The sequence below is a fragment of the Cardiocondyla obscurior genome, linkage group LG24 (genome assembly GCF_019399895.1).
Source record: "Cardiocondyla obscurior isolate alpha-2009 linkage group LG24, Cobs3.1, whole genome shotgun sequence".
In the NCBI taxonomy this organism is placed as follows: Eukaryota; Metazoa; Arthropoda; class Insecta; order Hymenoptera; family Formicidae; genus Cardiocondyla; species Cardiocondyla obscurior.
The window spans coordinates 3,401,621-3,429,531 of NC_091887.1; the positions used below are offsets into that span (position 1 = coordinate 3,401,621).

General features: G+C 40.7%; 2 protein-coding genes and 1 long non-coding RNA gene across 3 annotated transcripts; 1 reads left to right on the forward strand and 2 right to left on the reverse strand.

Moving 5' to 3' along the window:
- The first annotated feature begins 846 nt into the window (after positions 1-846).
- Positions 847-2,504, forward strand: LOC139111621 (ubiquitin-conjugating enzyme E2Q-like protein 1). Its single transcript, XM_070672037.1, has 3 exons — positions 847-1,083; positions 1,265-1,678; positions 1,827-2,504. The coding sequence occupies exons 1-3, from the start codon at positions 847-849 to the stop codon at positions 1,953-1,955; spliced, it is 780 nt and encodes a 259-aa protein (XP_070528138.1). The 3' UTR covers positions 1,956-2,504.
- LOC139111623 (uncharacterized) lies at positions 1,130-3,434 on the reverse strand. Its single transcript, XR_011547246.1, has 3 exons — positions 3,023-3,434; positions 1,791-2,089; positions 1,130-1,617 (listed from the first exon to the last, which is right to left on the reverse strand). It is a non-coding gene; the product is annotated as an uncharacterized lncRNA (long non-coding RNA).
- A 5,756-nt stretch (positions 3,435-9,190) lies between these two features.
- Positions 9,191-22,286, reverse strand: LOC139111681 (uncharacterized). The gene is made up of 4 exons (XM_070672155.1): positions 21,848-22,286; positions 10,887-12,166; positions 10,128-10,664; positions 9,191-9,994 (listed from the first exon to the last, which is right to left on the reverse strand). The coding sequence occupies exons 1-4, from the start codon at positions 22,284-22,286 to the stop codon at positions 9,191-9,193; spliced, it is 3,060 nt and encodes a 1,019-aa protein (XP_070528256.1).
- Positions 22,287-27,911: the final 5,625 nt, after the last annotated feature.

Below are 27,911 nucleotides of genomic sequence, written 5' to 3' on the forward strand. Positions count from 1 at the left end.
ACTATTTACGACGGCAGCGTCGGTATCGTCATTGACGTCAGCATCTACCCCTACGTTCATTCCCGTGGCTAACGTCGATTGGTGGTTCAACAAGGGTGGAGACTGCGCCATGTTCGGCTGTTGCATCTTCACCATTCTTGCATGTATCTACGTAATACACAGTAGCCGCACGCTGACAATCTGTCAGTCGTGAGCGATACAAGACTGATAATAGAATGGGTGAGTGACATTGCAAGTCAGTGAATTAATAGTACATTGGGTTGCTCTGAGTCAAACATTCCATAAGAGAGGCTTGGACATTCTACACTTGCACGATGTTAAAATTAATTCTGACATTATTAATAAATTTTCTTATGAAAATAAGTAATTAAATAAATTAAACGAAATTCTAATGGGCGATAGATAGAAATTTTACTTACATTTGTTGAGAAATTTGCCAGAATTAATGTTAAATCTTCACAAATATTGAAGAAATTCGATATGTTTAATAAACGTTTCTGTTTAGGATTGCCTGAATACTTTCACTTTTTGGCAAAGGCCTTGTTTATACAGACAACAAGCCCATTTTTTTGATAATTGCTTTTATTTTCATTTCAGTATCACATGCGTCAGCATGTGTTACTCCATCGTCTGTTTTCTTGACTCCATGCTTAATCCCGCATGGAGACAGGAAAGAAAATCGAGAAGTAACAAACACTTCTTGAAACTTGCGCTATAAGCAAAAAATTAATTATTAAATTATAACTATGCATGATATACATGTATATCAGAAATATGTCTCATAAATAAAAATGTTTGATCGCAGAGTAGCGAGATTTAGGAAAGTAGCGGCACGATATTTTCACTATGTCTACAAAATCTAAAGAGAAAGTGGTAGCTGCAATCCGGAAGCTCTTCCGTTCTTCTGATAAAATAGCCGAGCCAGAAGTAGCTAGTAGTTCGACTAATTCACCATCTAGAAGACTCCTAAATCGTCATCACCGTCCAGATGTCGTTACTCCAATGGACGGACCGATATTGGAAAATCCAGATTCAGCTCATATTGACCGCACTTGTTCCTTCAAGTCAAAAAAGTCAACAAAGGTATACGAAGTTTTTAATTAGTTTATTTAGAAAAAAATTCCGAAGATCTTGTTTCTATTTTTCTTTAATGAATAATCACGATAAAACAATTTCTTTATTTGTAGATATATGTATAGTTTGGTAGTTATACATTGAATATTTTAAAATAGTTAAAAATTTCAACCAAATTTTACTTGTACAGGACAACAACGAATGTAGATCCACTTGTGACAAGGATATTGGTTTGCGTCGACTAATGAAAGAATTCAACAGAATTCAAAGAGCACAGCATGATGATTCTGCTTTTACTGTAGAACTCGTCAATGACAATGTTTTTGAATGGTTCGTTCGATTACACAAGATTGACCCAGACAGCAAGCTGGCGGCTGATATGCGCAAACTAAAGATACCTCACATACTGTTGCACGTTATTTTTCCAAAGGAATTTCCTTTCGCGCCGCCTTTCATGAGAGTAATTTCGCCGAGAATTAACCAAGGCCACGTTATGCAAGGCGGTGCTATTTGCATGGAGCTTCTCACGCCGAGAGGGTGGTGCTGCGCATATAGTGTCGAATCAATGATTATACAGTTTGCAGCTAGTATTGTAAAGGGACAGGTAAGCATCTGATTATTTTTCAATCAATTTTAAGAATTTTAATTTTATTTTGTCATTTTCGATCTAAAACGATAAAGTAAATTAAGAAATTTATTGACGTGTTTATACTTACTGATTTATTAGATTTAAATAAATTTTAATTTGATAGGGTCGAGTGGCAAGGTTGAAAAATCCGAATAAGGAATACAATCAACAATTGGCTGAGCAAACATTTAAAAATCTAGTGAAGACGCATGAGAAATGTGGTTGGGTGACTCCACCGTTTAATGAAGGTTGACTGCATATTTCCATAGAAGAAAAGAGTTTGCGTTTCTTGCTTAAAAAGAACAATTGTGATTTTCTTTAATTTTCCCAAAAGTGTTGGCAATGATTGCTTTGTTCCATAGGAAAACCAAAGTTCAATTTTGTTGCCTAATTAAAAAAAAAAAAAAGCACAAACAAATAAATAACTAAGAATAAGACCAAAATTCTTAAAAATTGTGCATAAAATGTTTTAAATAATTTTTTAATTTTTGTAATAAAAATATATTAGAATCTAACAAAAATTTCAAGATCTTTGTAAATTTGTTATTGTTACTTTGCAATGTGAAAAGAAATACATATATATTAAGTATAAAATATTAACTTTAATTGTGTTTGTGCTAAAAACATTTTTTGAAAAATTCTGTACATCAAGAAAATTTTTTTAAAGATCTTGAAGTTTTTTTATTACTTAGATCTGTATTATTGCGCCAAATTAATTATTAAGATAAATGTGGAATCATTACAATAATATTGGATATATTATGTTTCCAATAATAAAGGATAATATTCTTTTGTTCTTTTATATGATAAAAGTTTACAGGACGTACCAATGCAATATTGGAAGCTCATAACAAAGCATTATATTTCATTAAAATAGAAAAGAAACATCAAAAGAATATTGATCTATTACTGTTAAAAAAATCCAAAAACTGTATGTATGTATATAAATATAAATAATGAAAATATGATTTATTTTTGTTTTGTAAACAGTTAAGCAATTAATTTTTTAAAATCTTAAAAGATATTTATGCCTAGATTTTTTTACGGAAACAAGTCTTGATTATGAGCTTCTACAATTTTATTATATTCAGGGAGTCCTATTTTAAAATATCCATTAAAAGATTCTGTTTACGTTCAAATATGAAAAAAAAACCAGAAAAATTTGTAACTTTTTTATAAAATTTGACTCCTTTAGATACTATTGTACAGATATCAATTGGATTACACTAAAAACAAAAGAAAAAATTAATAAAAAAATTAATACAATTCGTGTTTGTCGATTACTTTACCAGTTGACGCAAATTAAAGTGCTTAACTTACTCGGCAGACTCTATTTCGATCAACACCTCTGTAGACGCTACGCAATTCAGACAAACAAAATGCTTTAGAGGTTATGTTTCAGGCAATTTCTAGTGTCTGGCGACGGAGTTTGCCGTGGGTCCGCATCCTTTGCAGCCGCGTAAGAACGGAAGCAGCTGTGGCCAGCCAAATCACAATTAATTGTCGGAGACGCGTATTGTCTTCGCACAGAAAAAGAATTCCACGAGGGTGATCATCTCTACGTGATGAGCAGGGAAGCACAGCGTGCGTTCCGTTATTCAATGCGAACAGTGATCAGTGGTCGCAAATTTCAGACGGACAATATACGCACACTAAGCACAATACCGTGTTTGTGTACGCTGATTGGTTCTCTCGTACCGACTTTAGCGTACCGACCAATCACAGCGGTCCATGGATCGCCTGATCGCGAGCTCGCAACGGGCTTACGTGACTCATTCCACTACAAACGAGAGAACACGCGGCCACGCGGAGAGCATCGGTTTCGAGACGAAGACGTCGACGAACACGTCGAGGCATCCGCGTGTGTTCTCTCTCGGCTCATCATCGTGTACCTGTATCTAGTGAAACGCTGTGATTGGTCGACGCATAGTTTCCCTAGCGCGCTGACCAATCACAGCGCTCCATCGATCGCCTGATCGTGAGTTGGTAACAGACTTGTGACTCGTGCTACTGCGGTACTATTAGAGGTCTGGGCGAGCACGTGGTTGTGGGGATTCTGCAGGGTCAGAACCTTTAGATTTAAGTAGTAGGCAGCCCTGCTTCCCCCTCTTAGCTAGCGATCGTCAAAGAGAACGGTGAGCAGTGATGGGAATTTTAGCTCCGAGCAGTGATGGGAATTTTAGCTCCGAGCAACATCGATGTTGCTGGAGTGGGGGACTACGCACACACGCCGGCGTCCTGTCGGTGAGCGCGCCTCGCTCGGCTTACAGAAGAGGACAGATATATATATGTTCCGTCTTCTTTGCACCGATGCAGCTACGAGTCGTTGCCTACGTCAGCCTACGAGCCTACGACTACGATAAATGCACACATCGCGCGATGCGGCCCGCGTGAATCGCAGGCACTAAGATACATGTTTCTTTGCAGGTTGTATATTAGAATACGATGTGGTCTTCCGCACTACCCAGGAGGTGCAACTTACAGTGCGTTAGGTTTTTTAACGTACGTATAATATAGCTACCGGCGAAGGTCCACGTGGACCTTCGCCGATAGCTATATCATACCATATTTTTAATATCTTTACCATTTGTAAATTGTCCAACACGCAAAGTGTCCGACAAACTTAATATTAAATTGTTAATAAATTAACTGTCCAACACGCAAAGTGTCCAATAGATTGCATATGCTATATGTAGAAAGGATAATTTTTTATGGAAGTGAATAAAAAGGAAGTGTAACGGTGCACCCGGCGATGCACCGTTCCGGCCACAACAACGGCCGGCCGCCGGACACAACACCGTCCGGCGGGGACCCGGGGCGCGGTGCGCCCCAAACTTTATAAAATTGTACACGCCGGCACAGTACGGCAACGCGTAGCCGTTCCGCGGCTAAGTCCATCCGCGGACTTAGCCGAGCGTCTCCGAGCGCCGCCGAACCGCGCCGTCGACGTCGAGGCCCGTCGTTTCCGAGCGCGCCGCATCCCGGGACCTCGGCGCCACGCGGCGGAACACGTCACGCACCCCGCTGAGCCCCGGCAACCCTGCGCCGTCACTTTTTACGTATAAAAAGTCGACGCCAGGACTCAGCGGGACCGTCCTGATCCGTTCGCTCTCGAGCGAACATCCGTCCTAGAGCACGAACCACGGGGTGAAGCGAACTTTGTCTCGGCCAGGAGATCCTGGCGCTCAGCATTCTCTCCGTACGATCTCTAACCGAACGCACGACTAGCTCGTGGGGTGGAGCGAACTCCGCCTCCTTCGAGGACTCTCGATCCTAGATCTGCGGTACGGAAAGACTCGGACGAAATAAAAGATCCTGTCGCACCGTCGTGATCCACGGGGTGGAGAGATCTCCGCCTCGGCCAAGGACTCTTGGCTAAACGACACCTGGCAAGGTGCATCTTGACCACGCGCATCGCGTCCCCCGCGATCCACCAACGCCTCGGTAAATTTCGACCACCGAACGAAATACATTGTATCGCGATCCATAGCACGACGGGCCCCGCCCGTCACGCGGCCCGCACCCCGCATCCTGTCGGTCCGCCCGGCAGGATCGATCGCGACACCGACGATCCGCGGCGTAACCGCGCCCACTATTCCGCGCCCGCGGCCCGCGTATCGCCGGTCCTTCCGTCAAGACCGATCCCGAAATTAACGATACGCGCCGAACACCGCGCCCACGATCTCGCGCCACCCACCGCGCCTCACGTGGTGCATCCGCGACCATCCGCAAATATCCGTATAGCGCACGCGTTTTATCGATCCGCGATCGAAGGGCCGACGCGCCCACCGGCACATTATATCCGCACGCCGTATACATATTCCTTTGTCATCTTCATTGTACATATCTCTATCGATCGGCGTCGCTTGACTAAGCGAGCGTCGTTGTTAAGAAATAAATTCTAATTTGTTACTTAATCCAGTCTCGGTGTATTCTCGACCTTAATATCTCGAATCCTGTGATCCGACGAGCGTCCCGGGCTCGCTGGCCCGTTATTCGAGGACCACGCGGACAGGTCGTTTCAGAAGAGAGGCTATATTAGTTATTTAAATTTTTATTAAAAAAAAAAAATTATTAAAAAATTGATATTTAACTAGGTGTCCGCCCCGGTCTCGTCTACCGCCTCGGCCTCGACCACAGTTTATTTATTAACAATTTAATATTAATTTGTTAATAAATAAATTGTGGCCGAGGCCGGGGCGGACACCTAGTTATATATCAATTTTTTTATAATATTTCTAATTAAAATAAAAATTTAAATAACTAATATTGCCGCTTTTCTTTTCATTTACTCCCGTAAAAATTATCCTTCCGACATATAGTATATGCAATCTGTTGAACACTTTGCGTGTTAGACAGTTTATTTATTAACAATTTGATATTAAGTTTGTCAAACACTTTGCGTGTTAAACAATTTAAAATTGGTAAAGATATTAAGAAATGTGGTAATATATGGCTACCGGCGAAGGTCCACGTTACAAAACCTAACGCACTGTAAGTTGCGCCACCTGGGTAGTGCGGAAGACCACATCGTATTCTAATATACAACTTGCAAAGAGAAACATGTATCTTAGTGCCCGCGATTCACGCGGGCAGCATCGCGCGATGTGTGCACTCATCGTAGTCATAGGCTCGTAGGCCGACGTAGGCTACGACTCGTAGCTGCCTCGGTGCAAAGAAGACGGAACATATATATATCTGTCCTCTTCTGCAAGCCGAGCGAGACCGAGCGTGGCCGAGCGAGGCGCGCTCACCGACAGGACGTCGGCGTGTGTGCGTGGTCCCCCACTCCAGCAACATCGATGTTGCTCGGAGCTAAAATTTTCATCACTGACGGTGAGAGAACTTGTTCGTACAAGCACAGTATACTAAGAGACAGTAGGGACAGTGAGCGTCGGTACCTTTGATCTTTTTCAGCCAAATATTTCTGGTCACATGACCCGGCGCCATGTTTTTGGGCGGCAAATGCCGTATGAATAATTTTGTGGGCCTCGAGAAATTGAAGTCTTTAGGCAGCAAATGCCGTATAAATAGTACGTGGGCCCCGAGAAATTAAACAATGTTTTATTTTAATTTTGCATATGCACATTGGAAGGGTGGGTTTGTTTACAATTATATTGCACGTAAACGAATGTAGCGGTTCGCATTTTCTGTTTCTAAAAATTATGTTGCAACTTTATGTGTTGCAATTATTCTGACCACGAGTGTACACGTTGTAAGAAATTAAACAAAGTTACAGCACTAAGCCCAATACTAACTTATAAAGCTAGTGTATGTACACTACTTTTTAAGCTAGTGTTGAGCTTGGTGTTAAAACTTTGTTCAATTTCTTGCATCGTGTATGTACACCGAGCTTTAGGGACCATTAATTGCTAGAATCTTGGTCCGTCTCATAGTTACACCTCATGTCAACTGCCTTTATTAAATAAATATATTTCTTTTCTTTTGTTTCATTATGAGTTCAGAATTATTAACCCCTTTAAAACATAACAAATACGTTAATAAACTGTATTGAAATTAAAGCAATTTCAAATTAATTTACAGTCAACGCTATTGGTGCGCCCAAAAACATGGCCGCTCGTAGATGCGCGAGCGAAACTGCGCGGCAGACAAATTTTCGCTTACTGTCCCTACTGTCTCTTAGTATACTGTGGTACAAGTACGAATTACGTTGGTGAGACACGCTCAGTACAGAAAAAGCCAGTATTCAGCATATTATAATTTCAGTCATATTAATAAAACAAAGTTGAGTTACAATCAGTGTGTGCAATCATTAATCTACTCAAATTACCTCTGACGGTAGTGTGGGCCCGTTCAAAGATTGAAACGACCAATATCGAGAAGGCGGTAGGAAGTCATTTCCCGCGGAGAGACCATTGGTCATCCCCACACGGTTCGAGTTTGAAACGAAAATGTCGAGGCATCCGTGCGTCGTAGCCCGTTTCTCGTATCGAATTCGAGGATTTGAGACGGTCGGGAGTATTGTGGACTATTTCGCGAGTGTCCAATGCGCGAAAAAATAACTCGACAACTACTGCGTATTATTAGAGGTCACGACGAGCACGCGGTTCAAGTTCGACACGAAAATGTCGAGGCATCCGTGCGTCGTAGCCCGTTTCTCGTGTTGAATTCAAGGATTTGAGACGGTCGGGAGTGTCGTGGACTATCCCGCGAGTGTACAGTGTGCGGAGAACACTTTATATTGCGACTCGCCTCATTCGCCGCTTAGAGCACGTTTTCGATGTTGTTCGTTCCGCCGACGAGAGTCGGCCGGAGACTCAAAAGGTAGACAATCCCGCGAGTATCCAGTGCGCGAAATGACGACTCGACACATCCCATCTGAGAAGAGGAGGAGGCCCAGGAAGGGTATTCTGTCCCGGCAAAGCAACCCCAGGGTAAGTATAAATTTGTCTTTGGAATAAAATGTTTTGAATGTGATATCTACAAAATAATTCTTTAATTTGTGTGTTTCAGATCAAGAGAAACTCCGCTGCTTTGCATCGTTTAATGAGAACTTAAAGTGCCGTGCGCCGATATCAGTCATCATCCCTAATAGCACATTTGCATACTCAGAATGTTCGAAGAATATCACATAAGTATATTGCGTATATTCTCAGAATATTCAAAATACGTATTTTGATATTCTGAGTACATTATAAAAATGCTTGTATGTTCGCCTATTTTGATTTGTCTGCGATAAGATGAAGGTTCGAACAACAAAAAACTTGTATTGCAGGTTGCACTACTTTTTCCACTTTTATTTTGTGAGTATCAACACTTGGCCACTGCTGGGCACAAACAATAGACAGTATAGCAAAGTCTTTTAATTTAACAATCAATGGCACTGCTGGCCGCGATAATAGTAGCGAGAGATGCGTTCTCAATGCGTATAAGAAAGCGACTGACTTGAGAGGCATTGTTTCAAAAGAAGCAGAGCAGTTTTATATTGTAATAATGAGCATCTTAGGTTTCGTTCGGGACTGGTCCGTCTTTAGCGTGATAAGGCACGAAAAATTTAGTATGAATTTATATAGTGAAAGAAAATTAATATCATTGAAACAAAGCCTCTCATATAACCGGACTGGCGTCGTCCTGGCGGCATTTGATAGTCTAGCGTTTAAAATATTAAAATAGTTTGTTCTAATGATTTTAAACATTTCCGCCCGCCTCGTCAGAAGCTGACGAATTTTTGGCAAATGAAGCATCTTGCACAGGCAAGGGAACAATTTTAACGGCGGGTCGCGTAAATGTGGATGATGCAGTGCGTACTGTCACCACCCTAACTTGCCCATCCGAGCCTGGATGAGTTCCTATAATTCGTGCAAGAGGCCATTTACCTGGCGATATTGTTTCACCTTTTATTAGGCAAAGCATGCCTACTTGGAGATTTGGCTGAGTTGTTTGCCATTTAGATCGTATGTTAAGCGTAGGCAAATATTCGGTTGACCAACGCCGCCAGAAATGGTCACGCATTTTTTGCACGAGTTCTCAGCGGGAGAGTTTATTATCCGGTACATTAGCCAAGCATGGCTCAGGCACAGCATTTAACGCATTTCCTATAAGGAAGTGTCCTGGTGTAAGTGCTTCCAGATCCTCGGGATTATTGGAGAGTGGTACCAAGGGTCTAGAATTTAAGCATGCTTCAATTTGCGTTAATAACGTATACATTTCTTCAAATGTTAGGGTAGCCTCTCCGATGACCCGACGGATATGATGTTTTGTAGCTTTAACCGCAGCCTCCCAAATTCCGTCAAAGTGAGGTGCCGACGGAGGATTGAATTTCCATTTAATTTCTTGGTTTGCAAGGGTTTTGGCAAATTCCTTACTTTTTATACATTCTGCAAAAAATTTTCTTAATTCTTTGTCTGCTCCGACAAAATTAGTTCCTCGATCGCTCAAAATGGTGGAACAGATCTTTCTTCTTGAAATAAAACGGCGGAGAGCTGCTAAAAAGGCTGCGGTTGTATAATCCGAAACTAATTCAATGTGTATTGCGCGCGTGGAAAAACATATAAAAATGGCCAAAAATGCCTTATGGGCTTTTTGACCTCGACCCTTGCTTGTTCTGACCATTAAAGGTCCAGCGTAATCTATTTCAGTATTTAAAAATGGTCGATTTGCCGTAACCCGAGCTTGAGGTAAATCGCTCATTTGAGGATGCGGAGATGTGCCTCTCCAACGAATACAAGGTACGCAATTTTTTATGTGTTCTTTTACTGCCGCTCTGCCTCCCATAAGCCAGTAGCGTTGCCTTATGGTTGACAATGTTAATTGCGGCCCCCCATGCAGGGTCTTTTTATGATAATAATCAATAATTAAAAGTCAAATTTGATCGCTTAGGTAGTATTATCGGATGCTGCTGATCCCGTGACAAAGACGCGTTTCTTAATCGACCGCCGACTCTTAAAATTCCAATCTCCCTTACAATGGGAGACAGTGGCGATAATGTATTATTTCGAGAAAGCAATTTTCCATTAGTTAATAATTTAATTTCTTCAGAAAACCAATGCAGTTGTGTTGTTTTGATCCAAAAATTAAGTGAATTATTTATTTCAGACCAAGATAACGGCCCCCTTGAACTTCCCTTTAGCCAGCGTCGGCATAATGCAGTGATTCTTAATAATTTAAGCAATGTTGAAAATTTCAATAATAACTCATTTTCCCTTGGTAATGCGGTTATAGTAAGCACTTGAGATCTTTGCTCGTTTTTAATAGCGCTTAATTCTTCGGAACTAAATTCAAAATTGTCTTGTTTTAATTGTTCGTTATTATTTTGCTTGAGCCATTCCGGGCCTGACCACCAGAGTGGATGATTTGGCAATTCGCTTGGCAAGAGACCGCGAGAAGCGCAGTCAGCAGGATTTTCATGGCCTGGAATATGATTCCAATAAGCAGATGGTAATGCTTGCTGAATTTCCGATACACGGTTTGCCACGTAGGTGGTCCATTTTGATGGGTGACCCTTGAGCCAGGCAAGAGTTACAGTGGAATCGGATCAAAGATTGATGCTATTAAATTTTAACTTTAAAGTAGCTTGTACGTGTATGACTAATCGAGTTAAAAGAGTGGCTGCGCACAGTTCTAAGCGGGGTAAAGATATTTTTTTAAGCAGTGCTACGCGAGTTTTGGCTTGCAATAATGATATTTTAGATTCATTATTTTGATTAATTTTAACAAAAATTACTGCGGCGTAAGCTCGCTCGGAGGCATCTGCGAAACCATGCAATTCTATTAAAGTAGTTGTTTTCGTGGTCTTAAGCCACCGTGGTATTTTAATTTCCGAAAGCTTGAGTAATTCTTTGCGGAATTGAAACCATAAGTTAGAATCGTTTTTATCTAGCGGATGATCCCAATCATTTCCCTTAAGCCATAGCGTTTGGATTAAGATTTTTGCTTTTACAATGACCGGTGCAAGCCAACCGAGAGGATCAAAAAGTCGGGCTGTTTCGGATAGTACCAATCTTTTCGTAGGTATTTGATTCTCCAATGGTTTTACATGAAAATAAAAGAAATCCTCTGCGGGATTCCAGCAAAGGCCTAAAATAGTGTGCGCGATATCACTATAAAAATTCACTGAACCCTTACTTGGCTCAGACGATAGTATCATTTTGCTTAATTCATTACTATTGAATGACCATTTGGCTAAGAGGACGCCGCCCGCCGTGCAAATATTGATTAGCTGCGTAATTAAAATTTTAGCAGATGACACTGAATCTGCGCCAGTCAATATATCATCCATGTATGTTTCATGACGGAATACCGATGCGCCTAAAGGAAAATTGTTTGCTTCGTCGAGGGCTAATTGTACCCACAGCTTTGAATTAGGGTCGTTGCCTTTGAATACCCCATGGTGGGGCAGGTAATAATGTTTGTCAGATATTGGAGGCGATGTTTTAGACATGTGTCCTAAGACTTCATATTCGTGTAGGAATTGGTTGTATTGGAAATGTAATTGAGGTTGAGAGCTAAGGCGTTTTTTTAGTTTTGAAAAAATATTAATTGATGCCGATCGAGAGTTTGCAAACTCCGGCCTTTGCTTAGCGAACGGCAGTCTAACCATATAACGACCTTTCGGCAATCGTTGGGTAGTTTCAATAAAATATTCCTCGCACATCCGATCTGCGTCGGTAAGAGGGATTGATTTTAGCGGTAGTTCTTCCTGTTGCCAGAAACGCGATACTAGCTCTATTATATTTTCTTGAATTTGGCAGTGATTTATGGAGACAAAGGCAGCAGATTGAATTTCATCCGTAGACCCGGATAATATCCATCCCAATGCGGTTTTTAAAGCTACGGGCATTTTAGCTGTGCCCTTTTGCAAGCCATTTTCTATTATAATGGCGTGAACTTCTGCTCCTAAAATTAAATCGATAGGGTCGTTAGAAGAAAAATCGGGATCAGCAAGCACTAGGCCTTGCAAATGTGGCCAGGACTCATTATTATTAATAACACGCGGTGTGTTAACTGTAACACGAGGTAAAATTAATGCAGAAATCTTCACGCAAAATTCTTGATTTACGCAAGATTTTAAATTGAAAGTGACACGACCGCGCGCGTAACAAGTTTTGGTAATTATGCACTTTAGGGGAGCAAGCCCCGATTACCTTGACCTTGACATATGTTGTCAAGGACACCCTCCTGAGTGACCTTAAAGAAGTTTTAGCCGTCGCTCGTTTTTTATTAAAAAGTTATAAACAATCAAAGTTTGGAAAATATTAGTGTTATTTGCAGTACAGTGACGGGTATAAGTAACGGGTATAAATTAATAAATGTCTTTTAAAGAAGCAAATTGTTGAGATATTAGAGTTAGTTTTTATTATTTCGTTATTTAAAAAAACAAATTGTTATTAGTTGATATAGTAGAAAAATATATCAGTTATTTTTAGTTTATTGCAGGCTCAATAGATAAAGTACTTTCAGACAGGGGATATAATGTTGCCGTTATTTCAAAGAATTTGCATTTTGGTTGGCGATACACATATTTACGTTTGAATATAAATTCTGCTAAATAATGTACATAATGATATTCGCGAGTTCCATATTTTGGTCCTCCATGCCGAATATCACGCCATAAATGTTCAATGTTTTGAATGTGAGCGCCTGTATCAGGATCCACAAAATTTTCACTTTGATTTACAACAAAATACAAAAAAAGTCAAGTGTCTGTGAATATAATAAATACCTTTATTAAACTTAAAATTGGAAAACGAAAGTTTAATAAAGGTATTTATTATATTCACAGACGCTTGACCGGAACTTTATTAAATTTATAATTTTCTCCATAATAAAAAATGGCAGACAGGAGGTTCGGCCCCCCTGCGGGGGGCCTCACGATTGTTAAAACTAACCTAACCCACCCCATTATAATTGATATGTGAATCTTGATACGCTTGGACAGTTATTAACCCACGTAAAACTTAAAATGCAAAGAAATCAAACTGCCGCAGATATACAAAAAAAAATATTGTAAATAATAAAAACTAACTCTAATATCTCAACAATTTGCTTCTTTAAAAGACATTTATTAATTTTATACCCGTTACTTATACCCGTCACTGTACTGCAAATAACACTAATATTTTCCAAACTTTGATTGTTTATAACTTTTTAATAAAAAACGAGCGACGGCTAAAACTTCTTCAAGGTCACTCAGGAGGGTGTCCTTGACAACGTATGTGAAGGTCAAGGTAGTCGGGGCTTGCTCCCCTAAAGTGCATAATTACCCAAGTTTTATCGCCACCGATGCCGAAGATTGCGGTGGCATCTGTTTTTCGAGGTAAGTGGAGCTTTTCTACAAATCGAGAAGTGCCAGAAAATAATTCTGAGATTTTAATTTATTTACTTGAAATGCCTCACAAGTTCGTCGATTCAAGGCACTTTCGCGAGAAACGTTGCACGCTACCGCTTTTTCATGACATTGCAAATCTTTTTCTTGCTGCATGGCAATGGAAAAATTTAATCGATGAGTCAGTACAGCGCTCGACTCTGACCTTCAATTAAAAAGACTGATATTGTAAGTACTAACTGCGCAATAAATTAGCATTAGCGAGCGTACGTGAAAGGTGATCAACTAATCGTTGTTCCACTTCGATCGTTGCAATTAGCGTTGACTAATGCGCTACGAATATTACGCCCGGCGATCGTGATTGGGATGTGTAACGGGACTTACCCTCGGGACTTGTGTTCTCCACATTCACTCAAGGATAATGACGCGGTGACATAATAATGCCCGCAGCAATTATACTTAATTGAACGTTGTATACACGATACTAAATAATAAAAAAAAAAAATTAAAAAGAAATAGAAAAAAATAAAAGTGTCTCTTCAAATAGTATAATCTAAATTATTCCCTTGGGCAAATTTGATTTCCCCTTAGAATATCTTAAACACTTTTAAAGATAAACCGCATGACTTTAAAATAGAACAACTCGTCGACACGTTAATTATAGATATAAATATATTAGCGGTGATGTAATTGCATCTTGCAGGGACATTGCCAGTGTTATTTCTTTTTCTTTCTTTTTTTTTTTTTTTTTTTTTCAAAGCGAATGATGAGCCAGATAATCCTTGAACTATCATGCGAGCCATTGTCAAGGCATTGTACAATTATTCCGTCATTAAAATTTAACGGAGCTCCAAGCTCGTACTTTGAACACAAAAAGTCATTAATAAAGACCGAACACGATATCGCCTGTACCAATTCTGTTAATAATGCATCATGTTGTTGCAACGATTTTCAAGCGTTCGGGAAGAATAAATAATTATCTTCTTGTCTCGCTGCGCGATAATTTCGCTTCTTCCGGAATAAATTCCGCTATGCAAAATCGCGCAGCGTGTTCTAATTAATCATGCGTCAGCATTGAAAGAGCAATATATTATATACGAGGCGACTTGTTATCCGCCGGCTTATCTCGACTGCGGTTGATGAACCGCATTCGATTTTCCTTCAAACACCGAAAAAAAAAGCGGCGTCTAATTCTTGTATATTATTCTTTCAGAGCGGTTAATCAAAACCATGCAGTCTTAAAGTTAAAAAACTTGATACGCTACGTGGTAAATCTCGAAAAGTATATTTGTTTTTATATAAAATATACAAAAATGTATGTGAAAAAAATTGGTGAACACGAATCACTCGACGGGTGGATCTCCGCTTTCACGCCATGCAAATTTCGTTTCTAAAAGATAAAGGCCCACATTCTGAGCTCACTTTTAGAGGCACCTTTAAAAGTGACAGTCACTTTTGGCCTAAATGTGTGCTTTTATCTCGAAAAAGCTATTCTGAACCCACTTTTATAGCACATTTATAGGCTTTCGCTAAATGTGCCGCTAAATGTGGTCTGTAGCACATTTATCGGCACATTTAGCGAAAATCCAATATGGCGGCACTTGTGGGGACGATTCTCTGGCCCCGGTGGATCGTCCACCGAGATGCTGGTTGAGTCGGTATTTAGCGGGCCAAATAAAAGTCTTAATTATTTCAACTGACACTTTAATTAATCAACTTAATTACTAGTTGGCTTGGCTAGAACCGAAAGCCTTAGAACACTTATACCGCTTGCCGATAAAATAATCTTTCTACCACGTGTGAGTTCCTCTCGTGAGACTCGCAATAGCAAGAATAATCGAATAGAGAACCGCTTGAGAAAATATCTCAGGCGTTGGAGGAGAGAGCATATCGTTCGCATGTCTTATGCAATGCGCGTGAGGGGAACCGCGCAGAGACGCTCAAGCGCAGGACCAAGCACGGGTTCGTACATAGGCGCAGGCCTACACATTCATGCGATTTGACAGGTGGACCCATATCGTGACTTAACTAATTAGTGGCAACGTTAATTAATTAAATTTGTTTAAAAAAATTATATACGCGAAATTTTTAGGAGTAAACGAAACTCCATGTAGTAAAATTAATTGTATTAAAACGATTTTAAAAAATTTCAATTTTGAAAATGCGCGTATGTATAAAAGGTGCCTTCAACCTATCGTGAGTGTCGTAAGATTAATTTTAATCATCTTAAGTTTGTTCTCAGTCGCTGCACTGCTGAATTGATGCACACTAGTGCAATAAGTTGGAGTAAATCAAATATAATTTGTTTTATTCTAACTTACTGCACCAGTTACAGCGTGTAGCAACTAAAAATAAATTTTTTAATTACTTTAAACATGTTAACCGTAGATATTATTCACGAAATTAATTATGCGGTCAAAGTTCGGGAAGTAAATGTAGTTCGTGATCGTGATCCGCGAGATTTTCGAATAAAATAGGCGTTTTTTGATCGCGTTAAAGAAAAAATAATTAACTGGTACACATAAATGTACCTCTATCTTAAAGGCACCTCTAAATGTGTGCTTAGAATACGGGCGACTTTAGCAGCGCGCCTCTAAAGTTGGTCACACATTTAGAGGCGCCTTTATAAAAGCGCCTCTAAAAGTGAGCTCAGAATGTGGGCCAAAGTATTGCGAGCTTCGCGCGACTTTTATTTTTACATGTTAATTTTTGATAACAACGCATTGTCATATTGTATCGTCACGGTATGTAAATGCTGCATGATAACATATCTATTGGTTTAATATCTGCTCTTACGTAAGATGCCACCCGACGATAGGACGATAGACGGTGTTTTTATACGAGAACACTTGACAAATTTCAATTTAGTGCACTGCGCGACAATACGTGACGCTTTCGTTGACTCCCGAATCAATTTCCATTCCCTAATAAATTTACGATAAAGCATGTTTATGTCGGGGTGTTGAGACTTTCGATAATTCAAATACGCGCGCGGCACTAGAAGCTGCGGGGCTGCGTCGGCATTGGCGAACCATCGAGAAGGCATTGGATTGGTGGATTCCGCCCCCCTAGTAACGGCTGCTATTGTTTCTCTTATGTTACGACGTGCCCGGAAAAAATGTTTTTTCTGTGGGTACCACTCGTGTAAGAGCGCGTGCCATATACGTTTTTCTATAAGGTTTTTCCGCGTGCCAAATTGCGAAAACTAAAGGATTTGTCGATACTTTATTGTTCGGTGTAAAACCGTGCCTTTGCCATATTATTAATATTTGCTATTGAGTGCTTGATATATTGCCATCTGAGATTTCTATTTGAATTCTCTCCGGGAGACAGAATTTGGGCTCTTGTTGCTTATTAAGGCCTGCTTTGTTTCCAATCATTCTGTTCTCTGAAGTAAGTTGCCAATTTTGTACGAGTTTGTGTTCCATGATATGCCATTTGTTCACCATTTTAATTAGATGGGACTGACATATGTACATTTTCTTTTAATTCTTATATCTAATATCTTGTTATAGCGGAGATATCCACTTTCTTTAATTCTTAAGTTTAATATCTTGTTATACTTATAACCTAAGTATTGAGGAGAAAATTCAGATTCTCTAGCCTTAAGAAAAGTTCCTTTTGTTTAATTTAATTTATAATAAATACGTTTTCTTTCTGAAAAAATAAAACTAAAAATTTATTTTATCTACGAAACCCAGCTTTAATCTTAGAACACGGGGTTTTATCAGCTTACGAAAAATGACTCTTCGTCGAAATGAACGAGGCTGGTCAGACCGCGGTGAATAATTAAATTAAATTGAATAGACAGGTCAGCGCTTGAGGAGTACTTTTCCATTAAGCTCGGTTACTCGACGAGCACCCTAAAATAGTAACCAAGTCTAGAGAGAGAGAGTCTTATCAGTAAAAATTCTATTCATACTTCTTCGCCTTATCTTCGATTCTAATGATATTAGAACACGGAAGAGTAGCAGAAACTGGCGTGGGTTTAATTTTTATTTAGAACGCGAGATTGTAACGATGCACCCCGACGGTGCATCATTCCCGGCCGAAATAATTGAACAAACCCGAATGAGCCGACGGCACCGTGGCTCCTCGTTCCGGATCGCGCCGCGACGAAAACCTAGCGCCGCGAGCGATAAGTACCCTACCGCGAACCCCCGGCGTCTACCTTTTTTACGTATAAAAAGGCGACGTCGGAGCTGTAGAACACCGTTCCTGTCCGTTCGCTTCCGAGCGAACACCAACTCCGACGCCGAGCAGAAATCGTCACGGGGTAGAGCGAGCTCTGCCTCGACCAGGCACTCCTGGTGCTCACTCCAGTCCGCACCATAAATACGTACTCTCCGGCTCGAGGGGTAGAGATCACTCTGCCTCCATCAAGTACTCTCGGTCCCGGGAGCAGTCGTATTATCGTGCGGCATCCTCACGCTACTTTCGCGCCGTCGAGAACACCGGGGTAGAGATCTCTCTGCCTCGACCGAGCTATCTCGGTGGATCGACGCTTTACAGGCGCTACCCTCCTATCTTTCTATCGTTATTACGCGGTCGCGTCCGTTGCAATCTTCCGCGTCCGTCAAATAATTGTTCCGCGACGCCGCTTTAAATTTCGGGTAACGCTCCGCTTATAAACACCGCGCTCCGTCTCACTCCCGCCGCTCGCGCCGACGACGCTCTCACTCGGCGGGGTGAGCGACCGACAGCTCGGCACCGTGTAAATAATAAATGTAAACGCGTATCCGTCAAACGCGTCAGCGAACCTTGTCAATCATACTCGATTAGCGCAGCGTAACAGTTTTTACATTGTACATATTTCGATACCTATAATAAATCTAGTTTAATTGTTTAATTTAATCTCGAGTGTATCTAGCGACCCTCCCAACCGAATCTTGGGATGCCGACGAGCGCTCCGGGGCCAGCTCGCTAGAGCGATATTCGGTTTCCGCGACAAAAACGGGTCGTTTCAAGACTAATAAGACAAAAACGTAATTATTATTCGGTTTCAAAATTTTTCAAGGGAAAGTTCTCGGACTGCGTCAGCGGAAGAAAGTAAAGTTCGGCGGGATTTGTAAAAGAGAAAAAAGAAGAAAAAAAAGGAAAAAAAGAGAGAACAAAAAAGAAAGTTTAAGGCGTCTGAACGTAATGAGATCGATGAGATTGCGAGGTAAAAAACGAGTACTTTTCCATCCAGAGCGAGCAGTGCCTCGGGAATGCACGTCGTACGGTTATGATTCGGGACGAAGTTCCACCAATCGGTCTCCATTATCTCGTCGCACTATCACTGACCGATACTCTTCCCGCGGGACTCCCGCGTCCCATGACAAACAACCGACCGTGGAAACGGTTGCCGGGGTTCTTGACTCTCGCGGCGGCGACCCTTCGGCACCGTGCACGGATCAATAGGCAGCCATAATCCTGAATTCTTGAATATAAAGCGACTTCGTGACCTACCGCAAGTATTACATGCTCTCGCTACGCGAAACGAGACCGCTCGTCGCGACGCTTGGAAATTTCACGGGAATAAAAGCACTACTCGCGCAGAGAGATTTCTATTATACTCTTTAATACGTTTATTCTGCTCGAGTTTCCGGCTAAAGGACGTCGCGTAACCGTGGCGTTGAATAAAATTATTAAATTAAAGAAGAAGAAAAAGAAAAAAAAAATAAAGAAAGCGTTCTAGAATCCGGTGGACGCAAGACAAATGCTTTTTAGGAGAACGAAGCCGAGAAGTTTTCTGGAACTTTCGAAGATAAATAAAATTTTTTTACATTCCGGGGTAACTTTTTGAAAAAAAGATTTATACGTTGTGTATATTTTTAAGCAGATTACGAGGCTCTCTTTCTTTTTATCTCGCAGTGGGTAAAATTGAATTAAAGAAGAGATAAAACTTCTACGGCGATTATCGAAGAAGCTCGATCGCAAAGATTCGAGGGCCGTGTCAATCTTCAAAGTAGACGGTTGGATAAATCGAGTACAGAGATTGCGCAAGCGTTAAGGGCAATTACCGCGTGGAGTTTCGCGGAGTCATTCTTGCACTCCGCTCACGTCGTAATTCGGGTCGAGCTGCAATACGATTTGCACCACGTGTAATTCGCGTACGCGTGAAAACGAGCTACGAAATCCGGCGAGCGAGTTGTCGGATCCGTCGATCAACGTAATCGATAACCGGGCCGATCAGCTTATCAGGTAACACCGCGTGATTGGCAAAGTTGCCGCGTTGTAATCAGCGTTAAATTAATTTAATTAAAATCCCTCGACCGGAATGTCTTCGCTTTCTTAATTCTTTTGCGGCGGAGAAGCCTTCGGGACCATCGGCGCCGCCGTCCTCGATCGTCCACGCTTCTTCGTACCGGAAGTGAAAGCCTATTCCCCGAATTAATAATTAATTTTCACGCCGCGCGCGAAGCTGCGGAACGCGACGTACACCTAGGTCGTCGCGAGATAAAAGCGCGAGTATCGCGCTCTGATAATCGACATACCCGAAGGTCGCTCGGTGTACGTGAAACGCGAAGAGAATCGCGGATCGCTATTTTCCGCTCCGCGGCGACGTTTCGTCATTCCCTGTGAATCGATTTCCACGCTGAGTCAAACCTAAGTTATGCGGATCCGGTAACGGCAACGTGCTTGCTAGCTGTTCGTCACGAGAACGGTGAATTAGCACAATGACAGCTCGAGCTGTCAAACGCAGCGCCATTTCCTACGGTAATCCCGCTTTTGTCTCGAGCCTCGTAATTACAGACTTCTATATTATAGACTTCTATAATATAGAAGTCTGTGCTCGTAACGATCTCTTACATCTTCAGCTTTTTTTCATTCGACGTCTCACGCCTGATTACATCTTTCAGACGACCGTTGGCGCTTTACGGACGACTTTTGGACGTCTTTAGACGTGCCTTGCCGCCCGGTCAGGCCGCTCTACCATCTGCCGCAGATCTCCACTGGAGATGTTGGCTGTCGCCGGTGATTGGTAGTTGCCGTTCTCCAATAGGAAAAGGTGAGTCGCTACACTAGTCTCTCCGATCTGAGGCGACAGCGGTATACGTGCGCTAGCGCGTCACGCTTCACACAATGAAGCATGCACGTGTGCCGCGGAGCGCCGAGGAGATCGAGAGGACGGGGGAAAATGTAGTGGAGCCACAGACTTCTATATTATAAGCTAGACCGCTAACTCTTCTCATTTCTTTTATGTAAAGCTGTTGGTTGCGCAGAAAAAGATGCGCAATTTAAGGTTTAGTTTTACGCATGCGTATTACAAAAACAGCTGTATTCAAACTACAATTCAAACCTTTAAAAAAACATGACATTAAATATATTAAGTATATTATTATATTGACGTTAAGTATATTTTTTCATATTATCTAAAAAATGCCGAAGCGGTGCGTTGTGTTAAATTGTTCAAGTGCAACGAGCAGAGAAAAGTGTATATCACATTTTTTCAGGTAAGTAAAAATATAAATATATATTATATAAAAATATATATTAAATATAAAAAAATATCAAATATACTGTATATACATATGTAATATATAAAATATATATCAAATATGTATTTAATATTGGAGTGAAAAATATATAAGATAATAAAAATAATAAAAATATGTAAGATAATAAAAATATATAAAATAAAAAAAATAATAAATAATAAAATAATAAAAATATATAAGATAATTTACATAAATATAAAAAATTTAGATTTCCACAAGTAGAAGCTATTCTAGTAAAATGGATTGAAGCAACAGGAAGAAATAATTGAATTCCCACTGAAGCCAGTGTCATTTGTGATCTACACTTTAAAAAAGATGATTTTACAACATCTGAAATAAGAAGACGACTGAAATCAGATGTGATACCTTCATTATACATACATAACGTTCAAACTGTTGTTTAAACAGAAGTTAATAATATAACAGAATGCAGCGTACACAATGGTATGCTTGTATAATTGTGTATCTAAAAATATTCTGTTTTTTTAACTTTTTTATTTTTACATTTATTTTATCATTATACAGTCGTAATTTTATTTTTTAATACATTTTCAAAGATCCTTTAATTAAAGTCACAAATAACAATGATCTAAGAAAGAGAAAAGCTTCAGATTAATTACAAGATGCAAAATTAAAAATTAATAAATTAGAAGACAAAAATAAAAATTTACGAGATGAGATACAATTTTTGGAAAAGAAATTTGAAAAAAAATATGAAACTCGAATGAATAAAATAAAAAGTCACTTTCAACAGCAACAACAAAAATCTGAAAATAAATTACATATAAAAAATGAACAACTAAAAATATTATGAGTCCAAGTTAAAAGGAAAGTGGGCAAAAGCACAGTGGGCAATTGCACAGTGGGCAATCAAACTGTGGGCAATAGCACTGTGGGCAATCGAACGTTTTTCAACTTTTGGTGGGCAATAGCACGGTGGGCAATTGCACAGTGGGCAATCGAACTGTAGGCAATAGCACGGTGAACAAATAAACGGTGGGCAATTGCACAGTGGGCAATCGAACTGTGGACAAATGCACAGCGGGCAATCGAACTGTGGGCAATAGCACGGTGGGCAAACGAACTGTAGGCAATTGCACAGTGGGCAATCGAACTGTGGGCAATTCAACGGTGGGCATTTGAACTGTGGGCATCTTTTTGTGTCTAATTGCACGTGTCCATTTGTTATGTGTTCAATCGCTTTGTGTCCAATCGAACTGTGTTCAATCACGCTGTGTCCAATTGTTACGTGTCCAATCAAACTGTGTCCATCTGCACCGCCACCCTGCCATACACTCTCCTGCCATACACTCATCTAAGCCCAAAGGCCCCCGGATACTTAGTATTCAGAAGGGCCATTTCATTACCGTCCACCGTCCGCCACGAATAGTGGAGACAATTGATCTTACAACTTCGGATACCGAAGTAGAGGTCTTGGGCGAAAACCCTTCCAATAAAAAAACGATAGACAAACTTTTCGATAAATTAATTGGTAATTGTATTCCGAAAGAGAAAATATAAACTTTAAGATAAAAGGATTTATTCTTTTAACCTCCCATGATAAGGCAGAAAAGGCTCTTACCATCTCGGGGTATAATCGGTGCATGCAGATTGCCTCTTAAACTAAAGAAGAGCAACTCCAACCTAGACCCTAGGATACCTAGAGTGGAGAAGTAAAATATCGACGCTCTGGTCTGTTACGTCAGAGGTAGGAAATTTTAAATGGGTTCATTCACCGTTACTCGGATGCTTAGGAAAAAGGCACAAGAGTAGGTAAAGAGGAGGAAATGGGTTGGAGAGCGACGTAACAGCCGATCCTTGCGTGGCGCGTATTTAAAGGGCCACGCGTAAACGCACTAGGAATGGGTTCGAGTCGGTTGAGTGCGAAATATTTGTTCTTTTTAGGGAAAGAAACTTAATTCTTATTCCCTGGGATAGAACCAGAGGTGGTTTTCGCAACACGGGTACCAGGGTAAAAAAAATAAATAACTGATTCAAATGATGAAATGCGTAATTTTAATCTTAATTAAAATACAAATTTTGAATAGAAAAATAGATTTAATGAATTTAAAGTGATTATGAGATAAAAAGAAAGAGGAAGAGGGCTTAATAAAAGATATAATTTGAACATTTTAAAGATATATATATAAAAATAAAGAATGGAAGAAAATGAATTATGAATTAAATAATAAAAAAAACTAACAATAATAATAGCAATAGATAATCATTATTCTAAATTAATTTCTATAATTTCGGTTATCCGGGCCGTCGACCTCGGGAACACCCTGTCGATCAACCTGATCGGAGCCAGGAAGGGATATTCTACTCCGGGATAGTAAATGAGGATATTATGATCAGGAGTGGCCCTCCTGGCTTCCCTCCTGATCTCCTCGGGATCGAAGGAATCAGGGCCTATTGTATAGGCCCTCTCGGGGACGGGATCCGTCCACGGAGTGCAGGTGCTCCGGAGGAGTTCGAGGAGAGGATCTACGACCTCACTCTGTTCCTCTTGCTCCTCCACGAACTCTACGCTCGGGACGGGGGAAGGGGAACGTTCCGGGCTGTCAGGCTCATGCCAAGAGATGGTCTCATCTTCAGCAAAAGAGTCGACCTCCTCGGGTTCCCCAGGGTAAAGAGTCGGTGAGCGGACGGGAGAAGAGCATGCCCGAGGAGCAGCTCCAGGAGAAGGTGCGGACGAGTTCAAAGAAACGTCCGGAGTATAGGAGGGAGTAGTGGGGCGGAACAGCTCCGGCTCAGGTTGAGGGGGCGAGGTCGATCTCGGACGCGACGGCGATGGTGTTCGCCGCGGAGTATTCTCCTCCGTTTCTAAGTCTTCATGGTTAATCGGCGAATTGGGAGGTACAGAAGGCAGAGGAGACCATGAACGCTCTGTTCTCACTCTCGGAGGTTCAGGTGTGAGCTCCCTTGGTGCTGCCGCGAATAAGAATTGGATGAAGAAGCTTCTGACCAATTCTCTTAACTCGCGGACCTTGCGATTTCTCCGGGCGCGGCTTTTCTTTATTGACCGAAGGTTCCTTGATTCCACTAAAAGGTGTTGATTTGATTTTTAATTTAACAAAATGATTTCTGCGGGAGAAATGTCCGGGCAACACGCCGCATCACTCCTTCCGGATCCCCCTTTACGTCACCTCAAAGATTCCTTCGGTTCCTCTGACAGGATGGACCCTTACTTGAGCTAAGGTTTCGATAGTCACCATTTACTGGCGGCATATCGCAACCCCTGACACGAGGAGGCCCATTAACCAAGTCGAGTTACCGGAGAATCTGAGGGACTTTTGAGAGATGCCTATTCCGGAGAACGCAAACGGCACCCTGGCAAAACCCGCGTCGTTCATTTTCAAATATATGAATTTTAAAATCTTAGTGGAACCATTTCAAACGGCCGGAAGTGAGAAGGTAGAATAAATGATGAAACTTACTTCTTGCTGTCTTCGGTTGCTTCTTGGACGAGTCCTTTGCAACTTCTTTATTAAGCTTGGTTCGGCACAAGTCACACACAGTATCGAAGATATAAACGAGGTGAAATTCAGAGACTGAATGAGAGCGAGTCCCGCAGGAACACGCGGTTTAATAACCTCGGAAAAGGGGTGGGCTAGCGCCGGATTTCCATTTTTGGAAAAGTCAGTGCTCTGATTTGGCGGCCATGTCCCTCCACTTTTCCTTTTTCTTAATTATTGGTCCTTCGATCTTATCCCTTCTCTGATTTGCTTAAGCTCTAGTTTTCGTCCTTAGCTTTTTTAATTAGTGGTGTGGAGTTCCCGATATCTATTGGCTCGAGAGAAAAAACTTGGTTGTACGAAACTCCGCCCGCATGGCTTCCCCTTCCAACCTTCCAGAATATTGTCATTAATAGTCGGGGAAAAATTTAAGGACCCCTTTTCGTTATCACCGGGTCGCGTTTGTTTATGGGATCCGGTCGCGTGTCATATTCTTATGACTGTGGAGCTTTCACCCTCTTATTTACGTTTCGTAGTCGCGGTCTCAAGTGCTTCACTTATCGCCAGATATTTGATATTGATTCCAAATTGTTTTAGGTTCCTTCTAATATTCTTTAAAGAGTCTTCTGTTTATATTTCCCGTTGGTATCTATGCTGTGATTGTTCTAAGTTTCATTTAAGCATCCGGCGATAAGAGTTTCAGAGTGTAAATTATTTTCTTCTGAAAGCTTGGAAGTTTTCTCTCGTCACCAAATAGTCACGGTTTACTCCCTTTATCTAATTTATTGACCGCGTGTCAGAAAAAAGGAGATGTGGAGTCCGAGGACGTAACAGGTCCTTTTTAACATTTTTCCTAGAAATCTCTAAATCCATAAGCCGAGACGTCACAAAAGACTTCCATCAATCACCAAATATTAACGACCATGGACAATTTCCAGCACTGTCAATCAACAGACCATCGAACATCAAGATGTCAACATCAAGTATAACACCAAATAACCCACTACAACTTAATGATAAATCAAATAAGTCGCCTGATTTGTACTCAAGTAGATGCATTGCAAATCAAAATCATAATAACATCCCTGAAAATAACAATAATAATATTTTAGATTTAATGCAATTAATCAAAAAATTGAAAGAACTTAATTAAATATTTAATTTAAAAAGAATGATAAAATTAGTCAAAGTATTCAAAAATCAGTTACTACATTGTCAAAGTAAAGCTGAAAAATTTCAAGTATTTTTAACATTTTGTGATAATTTAAATGATGAATAAATTAATTATATGTAGTTGGAATGCAGATGGTTTGAAAAGCAAAATAGGTAAATTAATTGTTTTCCTAAATAAATATAACATAGACATACTATTAATTAATAAAACAAGATATAATGAAAAACTTAAACTTAAAATAAAAAATTATAAAACTATTAGAGTAGATAAAGGTAGTACATCAGGTGGAGTAGCTATACTTATAAAACAAAACATACCTCATAAAGAAGTACAAATTATTAATACTGCGCCAATCGAGAATGCTTGTATTAAATTAGCAAGTGATATACATATAATTTGCGCATATTGCAGCCCTAATAGAGTCTTTACATATCATAATTTAGAAACACTTTAACGTAGGCAATAAAGTATTATTAGTTGGGGATTTAAATTCCAAACATTTAATTTGGAATTGCAATAGAAATAACAAAAAAGACAATATATTATTTAAGTGGGATGGGCCACACCACCACTCTATTTACAGAGATTCATAGATTATTCATTTCTTTGTGAATAGAGCCACACCTCTAGGTCCACTAACGTCTCGGTAGCTTTCAGCGGCGCGTTCTTACTCGCACAGGGGGCGTCAAATCTTTAAATGTTATTTTCTCGGTTATTAACGCCTAACTTACAAAACCGTATAGGACTTTTCTACTTATTTTCGGAAGCCCAACCTACAACTTAAAACTTTTTTACAACAACTGGGACACCCTGTATAAACATAAAGTAAAGCCAACTACTAACGTCAAATATTTAAGAGTATATTTAGACGCAAAACTAACTTTTAAAAATTATATACAACAAACATTTAAAAAATCGTACCTACAACTCAGAAAACTATATGCACTAATGGTTAAAAACTCAGCACTCTCCACATATAATAAGATATTGATTTACAAAATGATATTTAGACCTATAATAACATGAAACGATCTGCTTGCGCGGCGGGCCTCGAATGACGGGCCAGCGAGCCCGGGATGCTCGTCGGGACGCAGGATCCGAGTGTGTAAGGTCGTGAATGCACCGAGACGGATTTAGATAACAAAAGAAAACGAGTTTATTAAATAACTGCGACGTCCGCTTGGTCAAGCGGCGCCGATAGATATATACAATACAGATAATTACAATTGATGATGCGGGCGCGAATATAATTCTTCGGTGGGTGCGTCGGTCCCTTAGATCGTGATTGATATAACGCGTGCGCGAGACGTTAATTCGCGGCTGGTCGCGGATGCCCCACGTGAGGCGCGATGGGTGTTGCGTAACAGTGGGCGCGGTTTTCGGCGCGGATCGTAGATCTAGCAATTGATCCTGTCGGAAGGACCGGTGGTACGCGGGATGCAGGCGCGGAACGGCGGGCGGGGCCCGCGGTACAATTGATCGCGATAGGCGCGGTTCGATCTAGGCGCGCGGTACAATATACAGGGTGTCCCAAAGTCATGTAGACAAACTTTGGAACTAGGTAGATCTCGTTATTTTAAGACGAAAAGTTCTTTACCATTTTTTATTCCGAGTAATATCAAGCAAGATAATAATTATTGAAAATTATGTCTTTTGGGCGGAACTTACTGCCCCCCACACCGCGCGGAGACGCTCTATCCATCGGTAGTCCCTAATCCATGCTTTCTTGATCATCGATAATTTTCTTTGTATTGTTACGCGTCGTCGCCTTTCTTTGATTCCTGGTTTAGACCAGTTTATCTAGGCGGGCCGATCGTAACAGCCTGTCTTGCCCCGCGCGCCTTCATTTTTCTTATCGATGATCGAGAACGTAAGGATTGGGGACTACCGATGGATAGAGCGTCTCCGCGCGGTGTGGGGGGCAGTAAGTTCCGCCCAAAAGACATAATTTTCAATAATTATTATCTTGCTTGATATTACTCGGAATAAAAAATGGTAAAGAACTTTTCGTCTTAAAATAACGAGATCTACCTAGTTCCAAAGTTTGTCTACATGACTTTGGGACACCCTGTATACAGGGTGTCCCACCCCATATTGACAAACTCTCAGAGTTAGATAGGTCTCGTGGATACAAGTCAATAAGTTCTTTGCCGTTTTGCAAAATTCACGATAGTTATTGAGAAAAAAATTAATTTGTCTAGCGCAAAAGCGACAAGGAAGCTACGCGTGAGTGAGCGCGACAGCCTCGTCTGTCGCGCTCACACGCCCGCAGCTTCCTTGTCGCTCTTAAGTTACACATTTTAATTAT